Source organism: Mustela nivalis (genome assembly GCF_964662115.1).
Source record: "Mustela nivalis genome assembly, chromosome: 2".
In the NCBI taxonomy this organism is placed as follows: Eukaryota; Metazoa; Chordata; class Mammalia; order Carnivora; family Mustelidae; genus Mustela; species Mustela nivalis.
Genome location: NC_139021.1, coordinates 95,738,752 through 95,758,479, shown reverse-complemented (window position 1 = coordinate 95,758,479; position 19,728 = coordinate 95,738,752). Strand labels below are relative to the sequence as shown.

General features: G+C 47.5%; 1 protein-coding gene and 1 long non-coding RNA gene across 3 annotated transcripts; one reads left to right on the top strand and one right to left on the bottom strand.

Moving 5' to 3' along the window:
* Positions 1 to 6: 6 nt before the first annotated feature.
* FSAF1 (40S small subunit processome assembly factor 1) lies at positions 7 to 17,816 on the top strand. Of its 2 annotated transcripts, none has more exons than XM_082718933.1 (7): positions 7 to 3,034; positions 5,482 to 5,831; positions 14,548 to 14,604; positions 15,312 to 15,407; positions 15,558 to 15,644; positions 16,397 to 16,449; positions 17,517 to 17,816. In XM_082718933.1, exons 1-7 carry the CDS (start codon positions 2,947 to 2,949, stop codon positions 17,653 to 17,655), a joined length of 870 nt encoding a protein of 289 aa, XP_082575059.1. In that variant the 5' UTR covers positions 7 to 2,946; the 3' UTR covers positions 17,656 to 17,816. The 2 variants fall into 2 exon arrangements, with proteins under 2 accessions (XP_082575059.1, XP_082575058.1); XM_082718932.1 differs by having other exon boundaries at positions 5,476 to 5,831.
* LOC309857979 lies at positions 4,286 to 14,551 on the bottom strand. Its single transcript, XR_014307999.1, has 3 exons — positions 11,272 to 14,551; positions 4,913 to 5,017; positions 4,286 to 4,599 (listed from the first exon to the last, which is right to left on the bottom strand). It is a non-coding gene; the product is annotated as an uncharacterized lncRNA (long non-coding RNA).
* Positions 17,817 to 19,728: the final 1,912 nt, after the last annotated feature.

Here is a 19,728-nt window from a genome sequence, read left to right as displayed (position 1 = left end):
ATACAATCTACTGGCTGATGTCTGACGAATCCATAGATTTAGGCCAGACCTTGTTTGCTCTGGTACCATATTTCTAACTCTATCTGGATGTCTCGCCCTACATTTTGTAAGTTCTCAGGTCCATAATAATAATCCATTAGTTAAAAGTCATTCATTTTACCACTGGCGTCTCACACTGAACACATCCCAAACTGAAATGATTATATTACCCCGACTAAACCTGTTCCTCTCCCCAGATTTCCTATCAGCAAAAGGCATCAACATCCACCCAGAGGCCAAATCACAGAAACCTCCTCTTCCTTAGTCATGGCACTTCCCCTGTCCTAAATATCACACACACTCGCCCATCTCCCCTCTCCCCAGGCTCACTGCCATTGCCTCAGGCTTTCATCACTTCTTGGAATTACTGCAGTAGTGTTCTGCTGGTCTCCACGCTTTTGGCATCCGATTCCTTTCTCCAATCAGATTCTCCTACAGTCTGTGCTCAAGTAAAAGTTATCCACACAAACAACCACTCTGGAAACCTAGTCTTACACTTTCAAAAATACAAATCTGATCATCCTGAAATGCTCCCTCAGAAAGTGAAGACTTTATCCTTAAGGGGTATAAACCTGGTATATAAAACTCCCTTAGGAAGTACCTTCTGCCTACTTCCTTAGTTTTGTTTCTCATGTCTCCTTTATTTGACCCCTACCTAACCTCTTGGTTCTCCCAAACATGCAAAGAACTGGCTTTCTTACAGGGATGCCTGGGCCAGTCTTCTTCTCCTCCCTCATCTCCCAGTCACACCTCAGAAACTCAGCTCCGGTATCACCTTCTCCTAAAAGCCTTCTCTGAAGCCTGGAACAGGTCCGGTGCTCCTTCTCTTTCCTCCAACAACATACTGTGTGTGATTCGGTCATTGCCCTTATCTCAACTCTGTTTATTGCTGTGACTTCAAGTCCAAGGACACATGGGGTGGATCTTTCACGTCCACATCTTGGGAGTGGAGAATGAGCAGGATGCTACAGGTAAGGAGTGCAGTAATGTTTGCTGCAATCAGGAGTATCTTAAATATCTCTGAGCACTACTCTCATATTAGAGTATTGTACAGTACCTGTGGCTGAGGAAGGAAGGCCAGCCTGAAATAGTAAGAAAAAGTTCAGGTCATCATGAAAGTAGACTAGGCAGTAGTGAGGGTTCTGTCCAGCTTCAGAAGCAGAAAAAGCTCACATACAATTGCTTTAACTTTTCATGTGAGAAAGTTGGCAAAAGTGTTATCATGAAAGAACCAGGGGTAAACGGGGAAGTAAAAAACCAGTTCTTTCCTTTAACACACAGGTGCAAAGTTGCAGTCAACTCACAAACCGATTTAGGGCAGAAAAAAGCTAGTGGATGTACACAGCAAGCTGCGTCTGCACCTTGGCTCTGGAATACCAGAGTCAGAAAACGAGGTCAAAATAGTTCTACTACAGAGGTGTGGGGTAAGAAGGTGGATGAGAAGACAGGTTAAAGTACTAACCCTACAGAAGTGGACAGTTAACAGAAATTATAGGCCCAGAGCTCTCTGCATCACGGAAACAGAGACACCAGTATTCTTTGGAACATGGAGAAACTTGTTTCCCTGATATACAGCGGTATATATTGGTTCTCTTCTGAAACCAAGTTTTTCATCTATCTTGTTTCATCTTCTCCCTGTTATGACCTTCTTACACACATTAACATTAAAGTCAGAAACTGGCACTAACCTGCAGGACATAGTAACATGCTTTGAAAATGCATTCTTTTATTTCCTTGTAAAGTAGATAAAAATTAATTTAGTGGTTAAAAAGAAAAAGATCAGTTCCCCCATAATTGTACCACCCTGAGAACTACAAAGGGCTCACCTCATAATTTCTTCACATAAATTGTGAGTGACCAACATTGCGGCGGCAAAAAAGATCAGTTAAAATCAGGAGAGGGAGGACGGGGCTGGGGGTTGTAGGGCAAGCTGGGAGAGGCTGGGTGGCCTCTGGTGTCTTCCAGAATGACTTTCGCGAAAAGTACGGATGAAGACAAAAACGCAATAAAAATTTCCAGAAGTTCCCAATCTTTCTAGATTAAACACTTCACGTCTTACAAACTTTATGCCCACATACCAGCCAAAGACTCTTCTCCCAGGAACCTAACGGCAGCAACAAAAGGGCGGGTTGGGGAGCCGCACGCTGATTCAGCTCCGGCCAGGTCAGACCCGCAGGTTTCTCAGATTTAACCAAAAGGCAGCCCATGCCGGAGACGGAGAGCCAACTCGCACGCCTCATTCCTGTACCACGGGCTTTCCGAAGGCCCCGTGCGTGGTAGAGGAAACGAGGAGCAGCGAGTGGAAAGGAACCAGAGGAACCATCGCCCGCAGAAACTTCTAAAAGCACACACGCATTTACACACGCGGCGAGACACCGTTGCCTTGGAAACCAAGTCAACCACCTAACCCCTCCTCGGCAGCCCCGGCACCCACTCTTTCGGGCCAGGGGTCGTGGTCCGTGGGAGGCCCGGACCGAGCGGGGTTGGGGGTGGGGGTGTCCTCTCTCGCGGCCCCGCCCCGGGCCTCGTTCCCCCGGGCGCCTACCGAGTAGAGGAGCACGACAGCGCCGGGACTGGCGGAGCCGACGGAGAAACAAGAGTTGGATGAACTGGAAGAATCCATGGTGCGGCTGCCGTCCCGGGCGGGGCCTGAAAATGTTTCCTAGGCGGTGGTGGTGCTGCTGCTGGGGGCGGTTCTTCCGCGCTGGGCGGCCCGACCTCGCCTAGGGCGGCGGCACCCTCTGCGGCCGCTCCACAGGACCCCGGGCGCCGCCATCTTAACCAGGACGGAAGCCGCGCCGGGACCTGCGACGCGCGCGCGCAGCGCGTCGGAACTCGGAAGTGTGGGTGCCCCGCGGGCTGTGGGCGGCACCGCGGCGGCGCCCCCCGCCCCACCCTCCGCCCGGGATGGCTCAGGAGCAGGGGCTGGGGGCCCGCGCGCTTCCCGGCTCGCAGACGCTGCTGGACTCCCTGCTCCGGAACCTCTACGATTTGGGTGAGTGCGGGAACTCGGGGCCCACGTGGGAAGCGGACTGGCCGCTGAGGGTCTGCTGTACCTTCGAGACTGGGCCGCCCTCGGCCCTTGCACGTGGAGCACCCCTCAGCTGTTCGACCTGGTTCTCGGGGTGGGTGCAGCACACGCCTCCGACAGAGGTCCCCTTCCCCGCGCCCCACGGTCGTGGCTCTTCTTGGACCGAGCCTCTCGAGCCGTCCCTGGGTGTGGGCAACGGCGTGGCTGCTCGTCGGAAGCGCCGAGGCTTTCAGGCTTGCAGCGTGTGATGCGCGCAGGACCTTGGGCTCCCGAGCACAGCCCCCCACCCCACCCCGTGGACATTTCCCCGCCGTCTGGGAAGCCCGCTTGCCCCACTCCGCCCTGGTGCCACCTTGTCTCCGTAGTTCCCCAACCTTCAGTGCGTTCCTCCCCCGCGGACTTCCTTCCACTAAGTTGGCCGTCCTCTCTTTTTGTTTGGGGAGAAGGAGAGAAAAACGGTTATTTGAGATTGGCCACCGCCTGGCACGTTAGTAGGAAAGGACAGTTCCACACATTCTGGAGAATTTGGTCCAGGTTAGGTGACATCCCTTGTTCAGGCAAGAGATAGCCTGGGCATTGGTGTCTTTAAGGAGCAAACATTTCTTCAATTTGTAACGTGCTGTTGCGAAAGCTATTGTAGTTGGGAGCCATTGCTCAAGATTCTAAGCTGGTGGGGGAGGGAGACCTGGGTGGCTCTTGGGGTTAAAGCCTCTGCCTTCCTGTCAGGTCATGGGATGGAGCCCGGCACCGGGCTCTCTGCTCAGTGGGGAACCTGCTTCCTCCTCTCTCTCTCTGCCTGCCTCTTTGCCTACTTGTGATCTCTGTCAAATAAATAAACGCTTAAAAAAAAAAAGATTCTAAGCTCACTTACACAGTAAAAATAATAGCTAAAAAGTATGGAGAATTTGCCATATAGTTCCCATCTTTCATGTATTTACTCATTTAATCTTCACTTCTGGTGAAGTACATAGTCATTAATCCCATTTATTACAAATGTAGAAACAAGCCATAGGGGTTAAAATGCTTACCGAAATTCACCTAGCTGTTAATTTGCAGAGCGTGGGTTCCAGTCTCCAGACTGTCCAGCCCCTGCCCCTCGCCTTGTATTGACTTGGCCTGTGGACCGGACGTTTCTACCCCCTTGGGAATATATCGGAGGACAGAGAAGACTTAGTCTCTGGCCTTGAGAGGTTTAAAAACTAGAGGAAAAGAAAATTCTGCCAAATCCTAAATATAGTTTATTTAGCACAGGCTTGAAATTATTCAAGGAGCTCTGAAGGCTTGGGCCGTAACTACCCATTTTTAGGTGCCCAATGCCAAAGTTTAGGTACCTTTTATATAAGTAAACAGAAATGATCAGTTGGTATTTAGAAAGCGCTGTGATACTTGCGGTGCAGGTGAGCACTTGATGTCAGAGCAGGTGGCTGGTCAGAATTGAACAGGTGAAACATAGATGCAATACAGGGATTTCGTAGAAAATAAATGTGTTCACATTGAACCACTTGTCGTAGGTTCATCCTAATGCATAACTGAAAAAAAATGGGAAGACTGTAATACCCACCCGCAACCCTAGAGAGTATCAAAAAATAAAACATCAGCTGTAGTGGCAGACATTTTTCTTTCTTTTTTTTTTTTTAAAGATTTTATTTATTTATCAGAGAGAGAGAGGGGGGAGAGAGCGAGCACAGGCAGACAGAATGACAGGCAGAGGCAGAGGGAGAAGCAGGCTCCCCGCCGAGCAAGGAGCCTGATGTGGGACTCGATCCCAGCACGCTGGGATCATGACCTGAGCCTAAGGCAGCTGCTTAACCAACTGAGCCACCCAGGCGTCCCGTGGCAGACATTTTTCGCACAAAGTGTGAGCCAATGGGGATTGCCAGTTCCCTGGAGACTGTTGCCTTGAGGTTGCTCTTAGTATGGACTGAGGTCAGGGCTGAAGTAATTGCGCTGTGGGTCAGAGACACGACCATAGTTAGTTACCTAGTAAAAGATGTTGCTTCTTGGATTCTACATATTGTGCAAATACAACAAACCATAAGAGAATCATAGAAAACAAACAGGGTTACTGGAGGGGGCATGGGGAATGGGGTAAGTGGGTGATGAGTGTTAAGGAGGGCATGTGATGTAATGAGCACTGGGTATTATATGAGACTGATGAATCACAGACCTGTACTTCTGAAACCAATAATACTTATATGTTAATTAATTGAATTAAAATTTAAAAAGAAAATAAAAATACCCCTGCCCCAGAATTGTGCAAAAATCACCCCATTTGAAGAAAAAGAAATCTTTTGTTTCTTTGTATTTCTGGGTATTGATAGCCATGGCGTACATACAGACACATTCACATGATTTGACAATTTGATAAAGCCAAAGCTATTTATTTTCCTGCTCTGTGTTTGAAGAAACAGAGGAGACAGAAGATGAACCAGAACAGAAAAGGATCAGGAAGAGGGGAGAAACCAAGAAGAGAGGTGCTGAAACGCCGGTCTCGCCGGCGACAGCAGAGCCAGCTCCCCTACCTGGTTCCTTTGGAAGAGGTCAAAGGAAGAGTGCCTCCAGCTTCTTCAAGGAACTCCAAGAAGAGCTGCGGTGTGCCCCTGCTGTGACCCCCACTGGTTCCCCTTCAGGACCAGAAGCCCCTAGTGCTGCGGTATCTCCCCCAACCCTGAAGAACCCCAGAGGGCCAGTAGAGGTGATAGAATTTCACAGCAGAAATAAGAAAAGAAAAGAGAAGCTGGATCGAGATGAAAACACACAGGTAATGATTTGGTTAGTTTCTGTGTATATGGTGAAAGCCCTGATATCGCAGTTTTAGAGAGGCATCTTTTCTTTGTTCTCTCTTTTTCCATTTTCTTTTTTTTTTTTTTTTTAAGGGTTTGGCTGCTTGGGTGATTCTGTCTGCTAGGCTGCCTTCAGCTCAGATTGTGACCTCAGGGTGCTGGGAGCTAGGCTTTCTGCTCAGCGGGAAGTCTCCTTCTCCCTCTGCTCGTGCTTTCTCTGTCTCTCTTTCGCTCTCAAATAAATAAATTGTTTTTCAAAAAGTTTTTTTTAATAAAATAACATATAAAAGGTTTTATTCATTTAAGCACTCTTACCTGACATGGGGCTTGAACTCATGACCCCAAGATCAAGAGTTGCAGGCTGTACCAACTGAGCCTGCCAGACTCCCTTAGATGACTGTCTTTTTAGACCATGTCAGGGATCCCCAAGACCACCCTTTGGCTTGATGGTTTGCGAAAAGCACTCACAGGCCTCAACACTCAGCATGAAGTCACCATGATGGTTACAAATTACCACAGCAAAAGGATACAGAGTAAAAGCAGTGAAGGAAAAAAGTTCAGGGAGGGAGGCCTGGAGGAAACCAGGTGTCAGTGTGTAGATATCCCCTCCCAGTGGAATTGCATGGGATGTGTTTCATTCCCCCAGTGGCAACGTGTGACAGCTTGTGGGGTGTTGGCCAGCCATGGAATTTCACCCCAGACTGGGTATCCACAGTTTTCACTGAGAAATGCGTTACGTAGACATACAGACTGACAGTAGTTACTGAAGCTCTAGGCACCCAGGAAAAAAGTAGATATTAACCATCAATCACATTGTTGCTATAAATAATCTGGGCAAACTTAGTACAGCTTGGCTCAGGGCCTTGGGGATGCAAAAACACTCTTATTACCCAATTGGTCAGCTCCCAGGAACCAGGAGGGCCAGTTCTGAAGACAAGACTTCCTTAGGCATGTACAGAGTTTGAGGAACATAAGCCTGCTGAGTGTACCCTTCCATGCTGATAAGCCTTCTGCCTGATGGTGCTCAGAAAAGTCAGTCAGTCAACTATTTCTGGCCGCAAGTCATGGGGATACAGCATTGAACAAAAGAGACAAAACTGCTTTTTCTCAAGGAACTTGCATTCCGGTGGAAAGCAGCTAGATTTCACTGAGCAGTAATTTATCCCAGACTGAATGTGTTAAGTCTCATGCAAAATTCAGTCCAGGAGAGAAGTGTAGTTGCCTATCCAACTTTCCCCACAAGGGTATTAAGGATCCGTGCAAAAATCCAGGCATTCTATTTCTGTTGCATTCCTCATGTCCTATAAACTTTTGTCTATCATCAGAGGAAAAGGGGACTGTATTGGTTTTCTAGGGCTGCTGGGCAGATGTTTGTTCTCTTACAGTTCTGCAGGCCAGAAAGGCCGACATCAAGGTGTTGGTTGGGCACACTCGCCTCCGAAAGGGAATCCTTCCTTCTTCCACCTGTGGCTCTAGGCTTGGCTCGTGGCTGCATCACCGTCAACTCCTCATCGGAGTCTCAAATCTCCCTCTACCTTTCTCCTAGAAGAACAGCTATCATTGGGATTAGGGCCCACCCGAAATCTAGGACGGGTCCCGTCATGAGATCCTTAATTATACTGTGAAGACCCTTTTTTGTTTTTGTTTTTTTTTTTGAAGATTTTATTTTATTTGAGAGAGAGAGAGAGAGAGAGAGAACATGAGAGGCAAGAGGTCAGAGGGAGAAGCAGACTCCCCACCAAGCTGGGAGCTTGATGCAGGACTCGATCCCGAGACTCCAGGATCATGACCTGAGCCGAAGGCAGTTAGTTCCTTAACCACCTGAGCTACGTAGGCGCCCTTGTAAAGACCCTTTTTAGAAATAAGATCCATTCGCTGATTCTGGGGATTAGAACATGGTCACATCTCTTTTTGGAGACCACAATTCAACCCACTGCAAAGATAGTCAGGCTTGCATCATTCTTGGTGAACGTGTGTGAGCACGTGCTAGCATCCAGTGCTTACCGCATCTTGTTTGTGGTTTAAAAAACCCAGCTGTGGGGGCGCCTGGGTGGCTCAGTGGGTTAAGCCACTGCCTTCGGCTCAGGTCATGATCTCAGGGTCCTGGGATCGAGGCCCGCATCGGGCTCTCTGCTCAGCGGGGAGCCTGCTTCCTCCTCTCTCTCTCTGCCTGCCTCTCTGCCTGCTTGTGATCTCTGTCTGTCAAATAAATAAATAAAAAATCTTTAAAAAAAAAAAAAACAAAAAACCCAGCTGTGGTATCTTTCCTAGCGTTCAGGTAGCTCTTCATGTCAGGTTCACCAGCTTGTCTTCCTCAAAGACTAATAGTGCTTTTTGTAATCATCTACCTTTATTTTAGGATTCTAGGTCAGTTTCCAACTCCAAATACTGGAACACTGGGAGCTGTCACAGGTAGGCCAGGAAGTGGGAGCTGTCACAGGTAGGCCAGGGAGTGGATTTCCTTGGCCATTCAGCTGGTCAGAGTCACCACATTGGCCAGCCGGGGAAGCTTACAGTGGTCAGTATTACGACAGCAAACCCTTGTGCACCAAACCTTGTGTACCATAGTATTTTCTGTGTGTGCCATGCAGTGAAAAAGGTTGAACACTGCATCATATATAATTCTGGTTTGGGGAATTTAACACACAAACATCTGTGTACCTCTCTCATTTCTTCAGGTGTCTCGGTCTTCTCTTTCCTCTTATACTTGTTGGGTTCTTTCTAGAATGGAAAGTTTTCTAATAGCACAAAAACGTTGGCCTTGAGTGAGTGCATTTCTCTGTCTCTTAGTAACAGAACATCTGCTTCCAGCTGTTAGATCCTTTTTCATCCTCTTCTGATTGACCCCTTTTTTTTTTTTAAAGATTTTATTTATTTATTTGATAGAAATCACCAATAGGCAGAGAGGCAAGCAAAGAGAGAGGGGGAAGCAGGCTCCCCGCTGAGCAGAGAGCCCAATGCGGGGCTCGATCCCAGGACCCTGGGATCATGACCTGAGCTGAAGGCAGAGGCTTTAACCCACTGAGCCACCCAGGTGCCCCTGATTGACCCCTTTTTGACCCCTTTTTCATTGGCTTTTCTTGGGAACCTCAGCTTATCCAACATTTTGGATTTTCTGACCTTAATAAAATTTTTCAGTTGCTCTTGGCATTCTGCCCTTTCCTTTTTTTTTTTTAAGATTTTATTTATTTATTTGACAGAGATCACAAGTAGGCAGAGAGACGGGGGAAGCAGGCTCCCCGCTGAGCAGAGAGCCTGATGTGGGGCTTGATCTCAGGACCCTGGGATCACCACCTAAGCCAAAGGCAGAGGCTTTAACCCACTGAGCCACCCGGGCAATCCTTCCCTTTCCTTCTTTTTAAAACGTATCTTTTGAACACATGAATGTGTCTGGATAAGGAGACCAAAAACGAACACAATAAAAACACATACGCCTATAAAAGACTCCATGTCGTATTGCGACTTGTAAACAAATACAGAGGAAGAGAACGCTGGGTATTAAGGCATATCCTGGTAAAGGGGATGTCAGCTAAGGATGTCAGCTGGGAGTAATTAGGATAAGTCATGCTATGCCAAGGGTTTGTATAACGTAGTAAATAATAGTTGTGGTCCCTGTTCTCTGAAAGCTTCGGGTCATTGTAGGACAGTTTAGACAGACATGGAATCTGCCCAAATAGCTAGTAAGGTAATAACAGCCCACATGGAGTCTGCTGGTTGTCTTTGGAGAATACTTGAGAGATACAAGTTGGACAACCCAGCTGGCCCTGCCTGAACCCCGGAAGTGACCTTCTTTCCCTAGAACTTGGACCTGTGACCTATATACTGTGATTAAACAGCATTGTGTATTGAAACAGGGTCCATGGTGTACTATGGAGATTTATAATGAGAAATATATTTATATTTGGTTTTTGTGCCTCATTTCTGGCACAGAACTCCTGTAACCCCTGTAATTCCCTAGGGAATGTAAAGGTGTCTTTTGTTAGCAAGTGATGTGGAGAGAAGATGAGCTGTGGTGCAGGGCCAGGCCGGGGCCGACCTGGACTTGGGATTTAAGGACTGAGTGCGAGGCTGCCTGTGAGGGGGAGTGAAAGCCCCAGGTTAGCACCTGGAAAAGAGCCGAGAGTTGCTTGGCTGATGTGTCTTCTTGGTATTTTCTTCGCCCTTAGCATCATCTGTGTCCTGAACCTTAGCCTCCTTTGTAGCCTCCATAGAAAGAGATAAGAAAGACATCCTAGGGGCCCCTGGGTGGCTCAGTGGGTTAAAGCCTCTGCCTTCAGCTCAGATCATGATCTTGGGATCCTGGGATCGAGCCCCACATCAGGCTCTCTGCTTGCAAGGGAACCTGCTTCCCCCTCTCTCTCTGCCTGCCTCTCTGCCTACTTGTGATCTCTCTCTGTCAAATAAGTAAAATCTTTAAAAAAAAAAAAAAGACATCCTAGAAATCCGAGGACAGTGGACTCTAGATCCGAAGGGCCTATTGCCTCCTGTGGCCCACACACAGGTGCGTGCAGACCGCTCGCAAGCACGTTAGCAGATCATTGTAACACCTGACATTTATGGGGCTTGTCTGCCGCTCGAGTGATTACTTAGTCTGGTCGCTAATTCCTTATCTCCCTGAATCCTGACAAGTTTCCCTGTCTTCATCGCTGCCTAGAGAGACTAAGATACTTGCCCCACGTTTCAACAGTCAGCTGCCCTCTCTCTGCAGTTACAGAAGCCCAGAGCTTTGGAAGGCACAGCTTTGGTTTGATTTTGTTTGGAAGCTTGGTGCAGGTTTATTTGGTAGCAAAACCTGACCTGAACTCATACGAGGCTTAGGCATTATTTTTGTCTGTTCCGTTTGGCTTGAATATCCACAGATCGTGCGGCAGAGATACGAATGTCCTTAATGACGGGCTTCTGCCGCGGCCCCTGCTCCAAGTGGTATTTTGTCTTCAGTACGTTGGCAGCGTGACCTTCCTAAAATGTGAAAGCCTCTGAATTTTCTAAGGATTCCACAGAAGGGACTGTGGATGTGAAGTAAGAACCAGAGCTCAGGTTCAGACCCCAGGCTTTCTGACTTGAAAGCTGTTCGCTAGAGAGAGAGAGACAGAGAGCAAGCGAGTGGAGAGCGAGCAGATTAGGTTAGGCTCCTTGTCCTTTGAGTAACAGAAGCGCATGGACTGGGAATCTTCACCAGGAAGAAAGACCTGTCCCCCATGTTACCGCCGCAGTGCTTACTGTTCTCATGACCTCTGCAATATCTTGATCCCTCCCTGCGGCTCAACCCTGAAATCCTCTACCCTCCAGGGCACCCTGTAACTTTGCTCCACACCCCTGTTTAGCAAATCCAGGGCTGGTAAAAAAGAGTTTACTTACCCAATTGCTCTCTCTCTGGACAAAGGTTGGGCAGTAACTAGTAGAAGAAAAGAATCTTACCAGTGCAGCCAGTCAGCCCATGGACACGTTCACCGAGCCCCAGGGGCCTGCCAGCCTTCATCTCGCACTCCAAACTCTTCCTTCGTTTTATAGCTTTCTTCTGTCTTCGGAGCCTGACACGCAAGTTCTCAAAATGTGCAAAGCTTTCTCTTTCCTGTGTGTGGGACCCTATAGCTCTAGTGGTCAGGATAGATAAGTCTGTGGTTCGATAGTTTAGTCCCTACATCTTAGTGGTTTGAAGGCAAAAGTTAATTATTTTTCCATGTCCATCAGGGTTGGCAAGGACAGTGTGCTGTCACACACTGTCGTTGTCTAGGGGCCCAGGATAATAGGAACTCCACCAGCTGGAAAGCTCTCAGTTGCTCTGGCGGAGAAGGGGAGTCGATGGTTGGCTCTTAGAGGTTCCTTATGGAAGGGGCATCCTTCCCCTCTGCTCACGTGTCTTTGGCCAAAGAAACTCACATAGCCCTACCTAACTTCAGGTAGGCAGGGAAGCCTAGAAGCAGGGGAGGACCCAGTGTTGCCTGCTGCAGTGAGCACCAGGGGAGAGCAGACAGGGAGGAGCCCTGATGGTTTCTAAATCAGGTAATACATGCTAAGTAATGGACTGAAAGTTCTTTAAAACTGTGAATAAAAGTTAGACATTGACAGGGTCATGCCTATGAACTGAGCAAATAGTGAGCTAAGAATGCTCGCCTTTATGATAAACAAGGATCTAGAATCTAGACCTTTTCTCAGACAAATCGAGAGCTGCAAAGCGGAGATATTTCTGGCAAAATGTAAACAGAGGGCTTGAAAATGGCAACATATCTATGTCCCACCAGACCTGCAACCCAGGCCTGCACAGGCCCTCGGCCCGGTGTCCCCATGGCTGGGGTGAACTGAGGCCTGCGTGCAGCGTCTGGGGTGTTCTGTGGGGTTGATGTTGGGGAAAGCAGGGACATCGGAAGCTGTGGCCCTCTCCTCTGTGGGCCACTCTCGTCCCCAGACCCAAGGCTTTCAGCCCCACGGTGACAGTCACGCAGGTAGCCAAGTATTTTATTACAGCGCTTAGGTCCTCCTAGATGTTCCTTCCTCACGGCGATGTTCTGGAATGGGGCAGCCAAGGGAACCTGTGCCATCTCCAGTAATGCCAGGAATCTCATGCTCCTGAACGAAATTTTCAACTCAGAAAACTTTGGTTAGCTGGTGCCTCGTTGGACGGATGGGAGGGAAGAATAGAGAGGGAGAACTACTTAAATTTTTAGAAAAGGAGGTAAATGTTTCCTAGGATTTTGGAGGTCTGTGAACCGCACACAGTTTCTCTTCTTTAACTTAGCATTTGTGTTTGAGGATCTGGTGATCCCGAAGTCATTAAGACTTAAGCCAGAAGAAGTAGTACTGTTTATCATAGTAAATAGATTGGGTGTGCATGCCAGCAGCAAAGGATTTTTAACTTCAGGGTAAAGACATTTTTTTTCCAGGCACGGAACAGGAAATAAGACTTTGTGGGGAAGAGGAACGGAAGCGCCTGGCATCCTTTGTGTGCCCGTGGTCTTAATTAAGGCATCTGATTCTGTGAAATACAGGAGTGAGGAAAATCGTAAGCATCATCAAAGTCAGGAATCTTGGTAAAGTAACGTGGAAGATGCATTTACTGTGACTGTAAGCACAGACCAGGGCCACACGCTTGGAGCGTGGCAGACCTCCTCGTAGTGCCGTGTTCTGTCTGTCCTGCCAGGAGTCACTGTGCAATGTGCCAGTGGGTGAGCAGCACTGTGGTGACTGCCCAGCGGGGCCGTCGTTCGTAGTGGATCAGTCAACACTGAGAGTACTGGCCACGCCTTCCCGTTTCCCGGACCCCAATAACGTTTAGCAGTGAGCGCTGTTTCCACTTCGTAAGAACCCCTCTGGGAAGTCAGGACATGGCCTCACGGAGAGAGCCTGTCACCTGTGGAAGCGTTCAGTGATCGACCCACACACCCACAATACAACCAGGATCAGCCAGAGTCCAGCTTCCGTTGGTAGGAGGGACCCAGAGACCTGCAGACAGCTGTGATCGAGGCCCCTGTCTCAGCAGGGTGTGGTGCAGGGCACTGCTCCGGCCCTCCACACCGCCCCCTGCTGAGCAGGATGGGCGGGAGGTGCTTCCCTGGTGGGCAGTCGGCTGCAAGGGTCCTTCGTCTGGAGGCTCCCCAGCTTTCAGACCCTGCTTTCTGTTGGCCCAGACTTGGTGGCTGGGGTAGAGTGGTGACCACTGCTGTTAGCCAGATGTGACAGTACATTTTCTTCAGATCTCAAGCTTCTGGTCAGTTCTGTGGGCTGGTAACCATAGCTAGTGGCCATGTCGGTGTGAAGAGTCACATGCATTTGCAGCACCTTTATTTTGTATTGAGACTTATAAACCAAATCTCCATTTCTAGAAATGTGTTCCTGTAAAAATATTTAGTTAAGAGAGTTTTGTTAGCCATTATTTTAATGGGTGGATGGGAAGAAAGAGGGAAAGAGTTATTTAAATACAATGTTTAAGGGGCGCCTGAGCAGCGCAGTCGGTTAAGTGTCCGACTCTCGATATCAGCTCAGGTCATGATCTCGGTCATGACATAGAGCCCCACAGTGGGCTCTGCGCTGGGCGTGGAGCCTGCCCAAGACGCTCTCTCCCCTGCCTTCTGCCCCACCCCCGCTCATGCACACACACTCTCTCCTCTAAAAAAAAAATAAATAATAAAAAGATATACAGTGTTTATCCTCCAGAATCCCTGCTCACTAACCCTCTTCTAAACCCCCACTGAACAGAATCTTCTGCATGTGGTTTATGAGAGACGTTGGTCTCTCTCATCATCTTTTTAATTTTTTTTTTTAATTTTTTATTTTTTTATAAACATACAATATATTTTTATCCCCAGGGGTACAGGTCTGTGAATCGCCAAGTTTACACACTTCACAGCACTCACCATAGCAATACCCTCCCCCATGTCCGTAACCCCACCCCCCTCTCCCGACTCCCCTCCCCTCAGCAACCCTCAGTTTGTTTTCTGAGATTAAGAGTCACTTATGGTTTGTCTAGTTTTGTATTTTTTAAAAAATGCTCATCCTTTCTTAAGCTTTGATACCTTAACATTTTTTTTCTCTATTTTTCTTTGATGAAGACTTCCATGTAACATGCTTGTGTTACCGTTTGGTATTTGGGCATCTGGGCCAGTTTCAAGGCTTTTTAAAACATGACTGCTCTGTTGGTGACAAATGCTCCCATGGTACAGTCACAGAGGATCTTAATAAGAATTTTTTTCTTTTCAGACCAAAACTAGTATCCCTGAGAAAGGTGTGGAGAGACAAGAATTTAACTTAGAGAAGGTATGTGTTTTGAAACTTCATTTTTTTCAGTTTTGGAGTGCCCCCCCCCCAAAAATATATATGTTTATATATGCATATATATATATTTCCATGTCCAGTGGTTGAAATAATGGTTAAGCAAATCCCCTGCCTTCCAGTGGTGAATACTAGGCTGTCACTTAAAACACACTGGTTTGTGGCTGCAGGGCCCATGATGCAGAGGTAAGTCGAGAAGCAGGGAGGGAAGTGTGTATTCTGCGGTTGTAACTACGTTTTTAAAATGCATGAGAAAAAAGATAGGAGGAGGTAATTCAACTGCTGAGAAAGGGCAGTTCTCTTCCTCTGCAGCATCTTTAAACAAACAAACACAAATCTGTGTTCGAAGCATCTATGAGAAGTGGTTTCTCAGAGGGAGCAAGTGTACAGAGGGACTTTTAAGTGGAAATTCCTGTCTGGAGGGGCAGTAGCTTGTTTCAGAGAGAATCCTAATATGCTCAGCATTTAATCCTAGGTCTGTTGCTTCACCTGCCCAAAATTCAACACGGGAAAACGAGTGTTGGGAGGTTATGGTAAGAAATTACGTAAGACCGCCACAGAGCTCTGTAAGCCATAGCACGACAGAGTTCCCGTTCCAGCACATCGTGTCTGACGTGGGCTACCTCAGAGGTAGATCTCTTCCCGGGGTTCTCTGGAATGCACTTGGGCTTCATTCCACTCTGCGTCCACAGGCTCGCTTGGAAGTGCACCGGTTCGGGATCACAGGTTATGGAAAAGGGAAGGAACGACTCCTGGAACGGGAACGCGCCATCATGCTGGGTGCGCAGGTGAGGGGCTGCTTCTGTCTCATCAGCAGACGGGATACCTACAGGAAAGGGGAGAACCCAGGGCAAGGCAGGGGAGGTGAGGTCACTGGGAGATCCTTGCAAAATAAAAAAATGGTATCTCTAGGTTTTATTTTTCCTGTTGCATTTCAGCCTCCCAAAAACAGTTACGTGAATTACAAGGTGTTGCAGGAGCAAATCAAAGAAAAGAAGGCAGCCAAGGAAGAAGAAAAGAGAATGGTACGAGTAAAAGCCATTTTGTTACCAAGCTAGAACGAGGAGGTGACCGCAGTTGGCCACAGTGGAGTCGGGAGGCAGTGGCCACAGTAGGGTAGAGAGTGACATGATCGTTCCTTCCCCTGTTCAAGTCAGCTTTGTTCTCTAACAGTAGCCAGGGAAGCCGGCATATTCATGTGAAGGGTTTGCTCTGAAATAGCGAGTTCCTGCTCAGATCCCATCAGCTATTGTGGTCTTTCTCCTGTGTTGCGTTTTATAGTGTACAGAACACAAGGGCTTATGATAGATGACAGAGGGGTAGATGCTGTGCTCCCTCCTTTTCCCCTTTAGTGAAAGATGGAATGTTTCTCCTGTCAGTTTTTTCTGGAATAACCTTTGACACTCTTGAAAGAGCTTTAGGATGAAACTGAGGGTATGTTTAATATGCCTGCTTGAGAAAAAGATGAAAAGTAAATGGTGCCTCACTGGCTTTTTTTAAAAGATTTTTAAAATTTATTTGACAGACAGAGATCACATGTAGGCAGAGAGAGAGAGAGAGAGAAACAGAGAGAAGCAGGCCTCCTGCTGAGCAGAGAGCCTGATTCGGGACTCGATCCCAAGACCCTGAGATCATGACCTGAGCCAAAGGCAGAGGCCTAACCCACTGAGCCACCCAGGCGCCCACCTCACTGGCTTTTGATCACACACTTCTTATCTGTTTTTGAATCTCCGTTATCCACTATTGACACGTATATTATCCTAAATTTTGAAATCAGGCCCAGGACACAGATATCTTCAAGAAAAAGAAGAGGAGAGGGCAGGAAGACAGGTGAGTGACATCCTCAGGTACTGGGGAGGAATGATCTGGGTAAACCTATTGATGAGTTCTGAAACTAACGCCTGGAGTTTACCTGGTGTTTCTAGCCTGGTAGAGTGCTTCACTGCCCCTCATGTGTTCCGAGCAAGTCCCGGGTAGGGGGAAGACAGTGTCCCAGATTGAACAGCTGCCTCAGAACTGAATCAGGAATCTCCTCCAGGCTCCCATTTGCAAAGATCAGACAGCTCAGGTGACTTGTGGAGAAACTGAGGTTGACATTCCCAGCCCGCGCTAAAAGCCTGCCTGTGTGGCACCGGGGTCCAGGGCCGTGTCCTGTTCTCTGCCGTACCGCAGGAGGCAGAGCGCCGTGACCTGAGGAACAGATCATCGAGTCTCTTCATGCTGGTGTCTTAGCTTTGGTCCAAACATGCCTTTCCTTGCTCCCTAAATTACAGTTTCAGAATTGACTTCTTTTGTCTTAACCCTTTTCTTAGACTCTTTAGTGAGCTTGTGCATGGGTGGTCGTTTGTCCTGGCCACATGCCTCTGTCGCCAGGCACGTAGGTGTCTTAGGTGTCAGGTGTCGGGAATTCAGCCATGATCGCCCCGGGGTGGGAGGCAGTATACCTGCCTTTGGGGAGCTTACATTGTCGTGAGGGAAACACCTCAAAACCTACAAACAGGTAAGCATGGGAATGTCAGGTTCTGTGAGGAGGTTGCAGTAAAGCATTATAAAAGAATATCACTGGGGGTGGGAGGGCTGGGATGTCATTCGGCAGGGGGTGACCTCTGAGTTGAAAACTGAGTGAAGAGGAGGGGACAGCCTAGAAAGATCAGTAGCAGAACATTCTCCGCAGAAGAAGCCAGTGCAAGGGTCCCGAGACAGGAAGGTGGCTGGCATGTTTCAGGGACCACAGGAAGGTGGGTGGTGGTTGCGGTAGGGTGGTGGAGGGTGGTGTGCACAGGATGACCCCAGGAGTTTGCAGGAGCGGACCGTGGTCACTTGGTTGCTGGTGTTGCCATCCTCTTATCCTTCTTCATAAGCTTAACTCTGGTACTTTTCTCTCCCTTTAACTGCAGGAAATCCAAAAAGAAGAAATCAGCTCCCAGTATTTTGTCCAGCGGACGGATTGGGCAGATTGGAAAATTCAAAAATGGGACGCTGATTCTGAGTCAGGTTGATATCAAGAAAATAAATTCCTCCCGAGTGGCGAAGTGAAGACCTTTATAAAATAAAGAGAGGAACAGCAAAATGCTGCTGCACTGAAACTAGACCCCTATAAGACTACCAGATTCTTCTTATTTATTTTATATTTCATGGGCCGCTTTTCTGTTTTTAGGGAAAAAATTTCAGGAATAATAAAATGTGTAATTCCTAAAGTGTCTGTTTCACAGCAATGAGTGTGTGGTGGGAAGGGCCAGCTGCACTGGGCGTAGAAAGCAAACCTATTGAAAAGGATGCTTAATCCTGTCTGGTGAGATTTGCACTAGATTTGCTTTCCCTGGTGTTTTGGGCATGTGCTTGTAATGTGATTTTTCGTAAACTTAATAATTTATTGATTTGTAAATGCTAATAGCTTTAAATTGCCTTTTCTTTTTTTAAAGACTTATTTATTTTAGAGAGACAGAGTGAGCACATGAGCAGGGAGAGGGGCAGGGAAAGGGGGCAAGTGAATCCCAAGTAGACTCCCCACTGAGCACAAAGCCTAATGCAGGGCCCTGTCTCACAACCCTGAGATTGTGACCTGAGCCAAAATCAGGAGTCGGACGCTTCACCAACTGAGCCACTCAGGTGCCCCCAGATGCCTTTTATTTTCTAAAAGTGGTTTAGTAGCAAAGGAAACAGTCAACGAAACAAAGAGGCAATGCACAGAATGGGAGGAGATATTCGCAAATGACGCTACAAAGGGCTGGTGTCCAAGATCTATAAAGAACTTCTCAACTCAATGCCCAGAAAACAAATAACCAAGTCAAAAAATGGGCAGAAGTCGTGAACAGACACTTCTCCAAAGAAGACATACAAATGGCTAACAGACACATGAAAAAATGTTCAGCATCAGGGAAATACAAATCAAAACCACATGGGGATACCACCTACAGCAGTTAGACTGGCAAAAATTAAGGCAGGAAACAATGTGCTGGAGAGGATGTGGAGAAAGGGGAACCCTCTTACACTGTTGGTGGGAATGCAAGTTGGTGCAGCCAGTTTGGAAGAAAGTGTGGAGATTTCCTCAAAAAGTTAAAAACAGAGCTATCCTATGACCCTGCAATTGCACTACTGGGTATTTACCCCAAAGAGACAGATGGGAAAAGAAGGGCCATATGCGCCCCGATGTTCATAGCAGCAATGGCTACAGCAGGCAAACTGGAAATCACTGAGCTGCCCTTCAACAGACGAACGGGTAAGGATGGGGTCCATATGTACAATGGAATATTACTCAGCCATTAGGATGAATACCCAACTTTTGCATCAGCATGGGTGGGACTGGAGGAGATTGTGCTGAGTGAAATAAGTCAGAGAAAGTCAGTTTTCCTATGGTTTCACTTATTTGTGGAACATAAGGAATAGCATGGAGGACATTAGGAGAAGGAAGGGAAAAATGAAGGTGGGGAATCAGAGGAGGAGACGAACCATGAGAAACTATGGACTCCAGGAAACAAACAGGGTTTTAGAGGGGAGAGGGGCAGAGACATGGGTGAGCCCCATGACGGTATTAAAGGTACAGATTGCATGGAGTACTGGGTGTTATACGCAAACAATCATGGAACACTGTATCAAAAACTAATGTACTGTATGGGGACTAGCAATGACAAAAAAAATAGAAGTTGTGTAATGTTACTGTATGATGAAAGAACCAACAGTGTGCAAATTTGGCAGCTGACTTGTGGGAAAAGCAGTTGTAATTTTTACTCTCCTAAGTATACAAAATGTCCTTCGTTAGAAGTTATATAAATAGGGGACACCTGGGTGGCTCGGTTGGGCCTCTGCCTTCAGCTCAGGTCATGATCCCAGCAGCCTGGGATCGAGCCCTGCATCAGGCTCTCTGCTCAGTGGGGAACCTGCTTCTCCCTTTCTCTTTGCCTGCCTTTCTGCCTACTTGTGATTTCTCTCTCTGTCGAATAAATGAATAAACTCTTTAAAAGAAAAAGTTATGTAAATAAAACACAATTTTGTGGTATATGTAGCTGTGACTTTTAACACAACAGAGGATTTTAATTTATGTCGGAGTGACCTGTCAGTTCTTTAATTCTCTACAGAGAGATCAGGCTCCGAGGCAGCCCCGCCTCACCC

Bases quoted from the DNA above. Each gene is read 5' to 3' on its own strand.
- FSAF1 (XM_082718932.1), top strand. From the start codon at position 2,947: ATGGCTCAGGAGCAGGGGCTGGGGGCCCGCGCGCTTCCCGGCTCGCAG. The intron at 14,605-15,311 runs GTATGTGTTTTG...CTGCGTCCACAG, and splicing joins AAGAATTTAACTTAGAGAAG to GCTCGCTTGGAAGTGCACCG. The intron at 16,450-17,516 runs GTGAGTGACATC...CTTTAACTGCAG, and splicing joins AGGAGAGGGCAGGAAGACAG to GAAATCCAAAAAGAAGAAAT.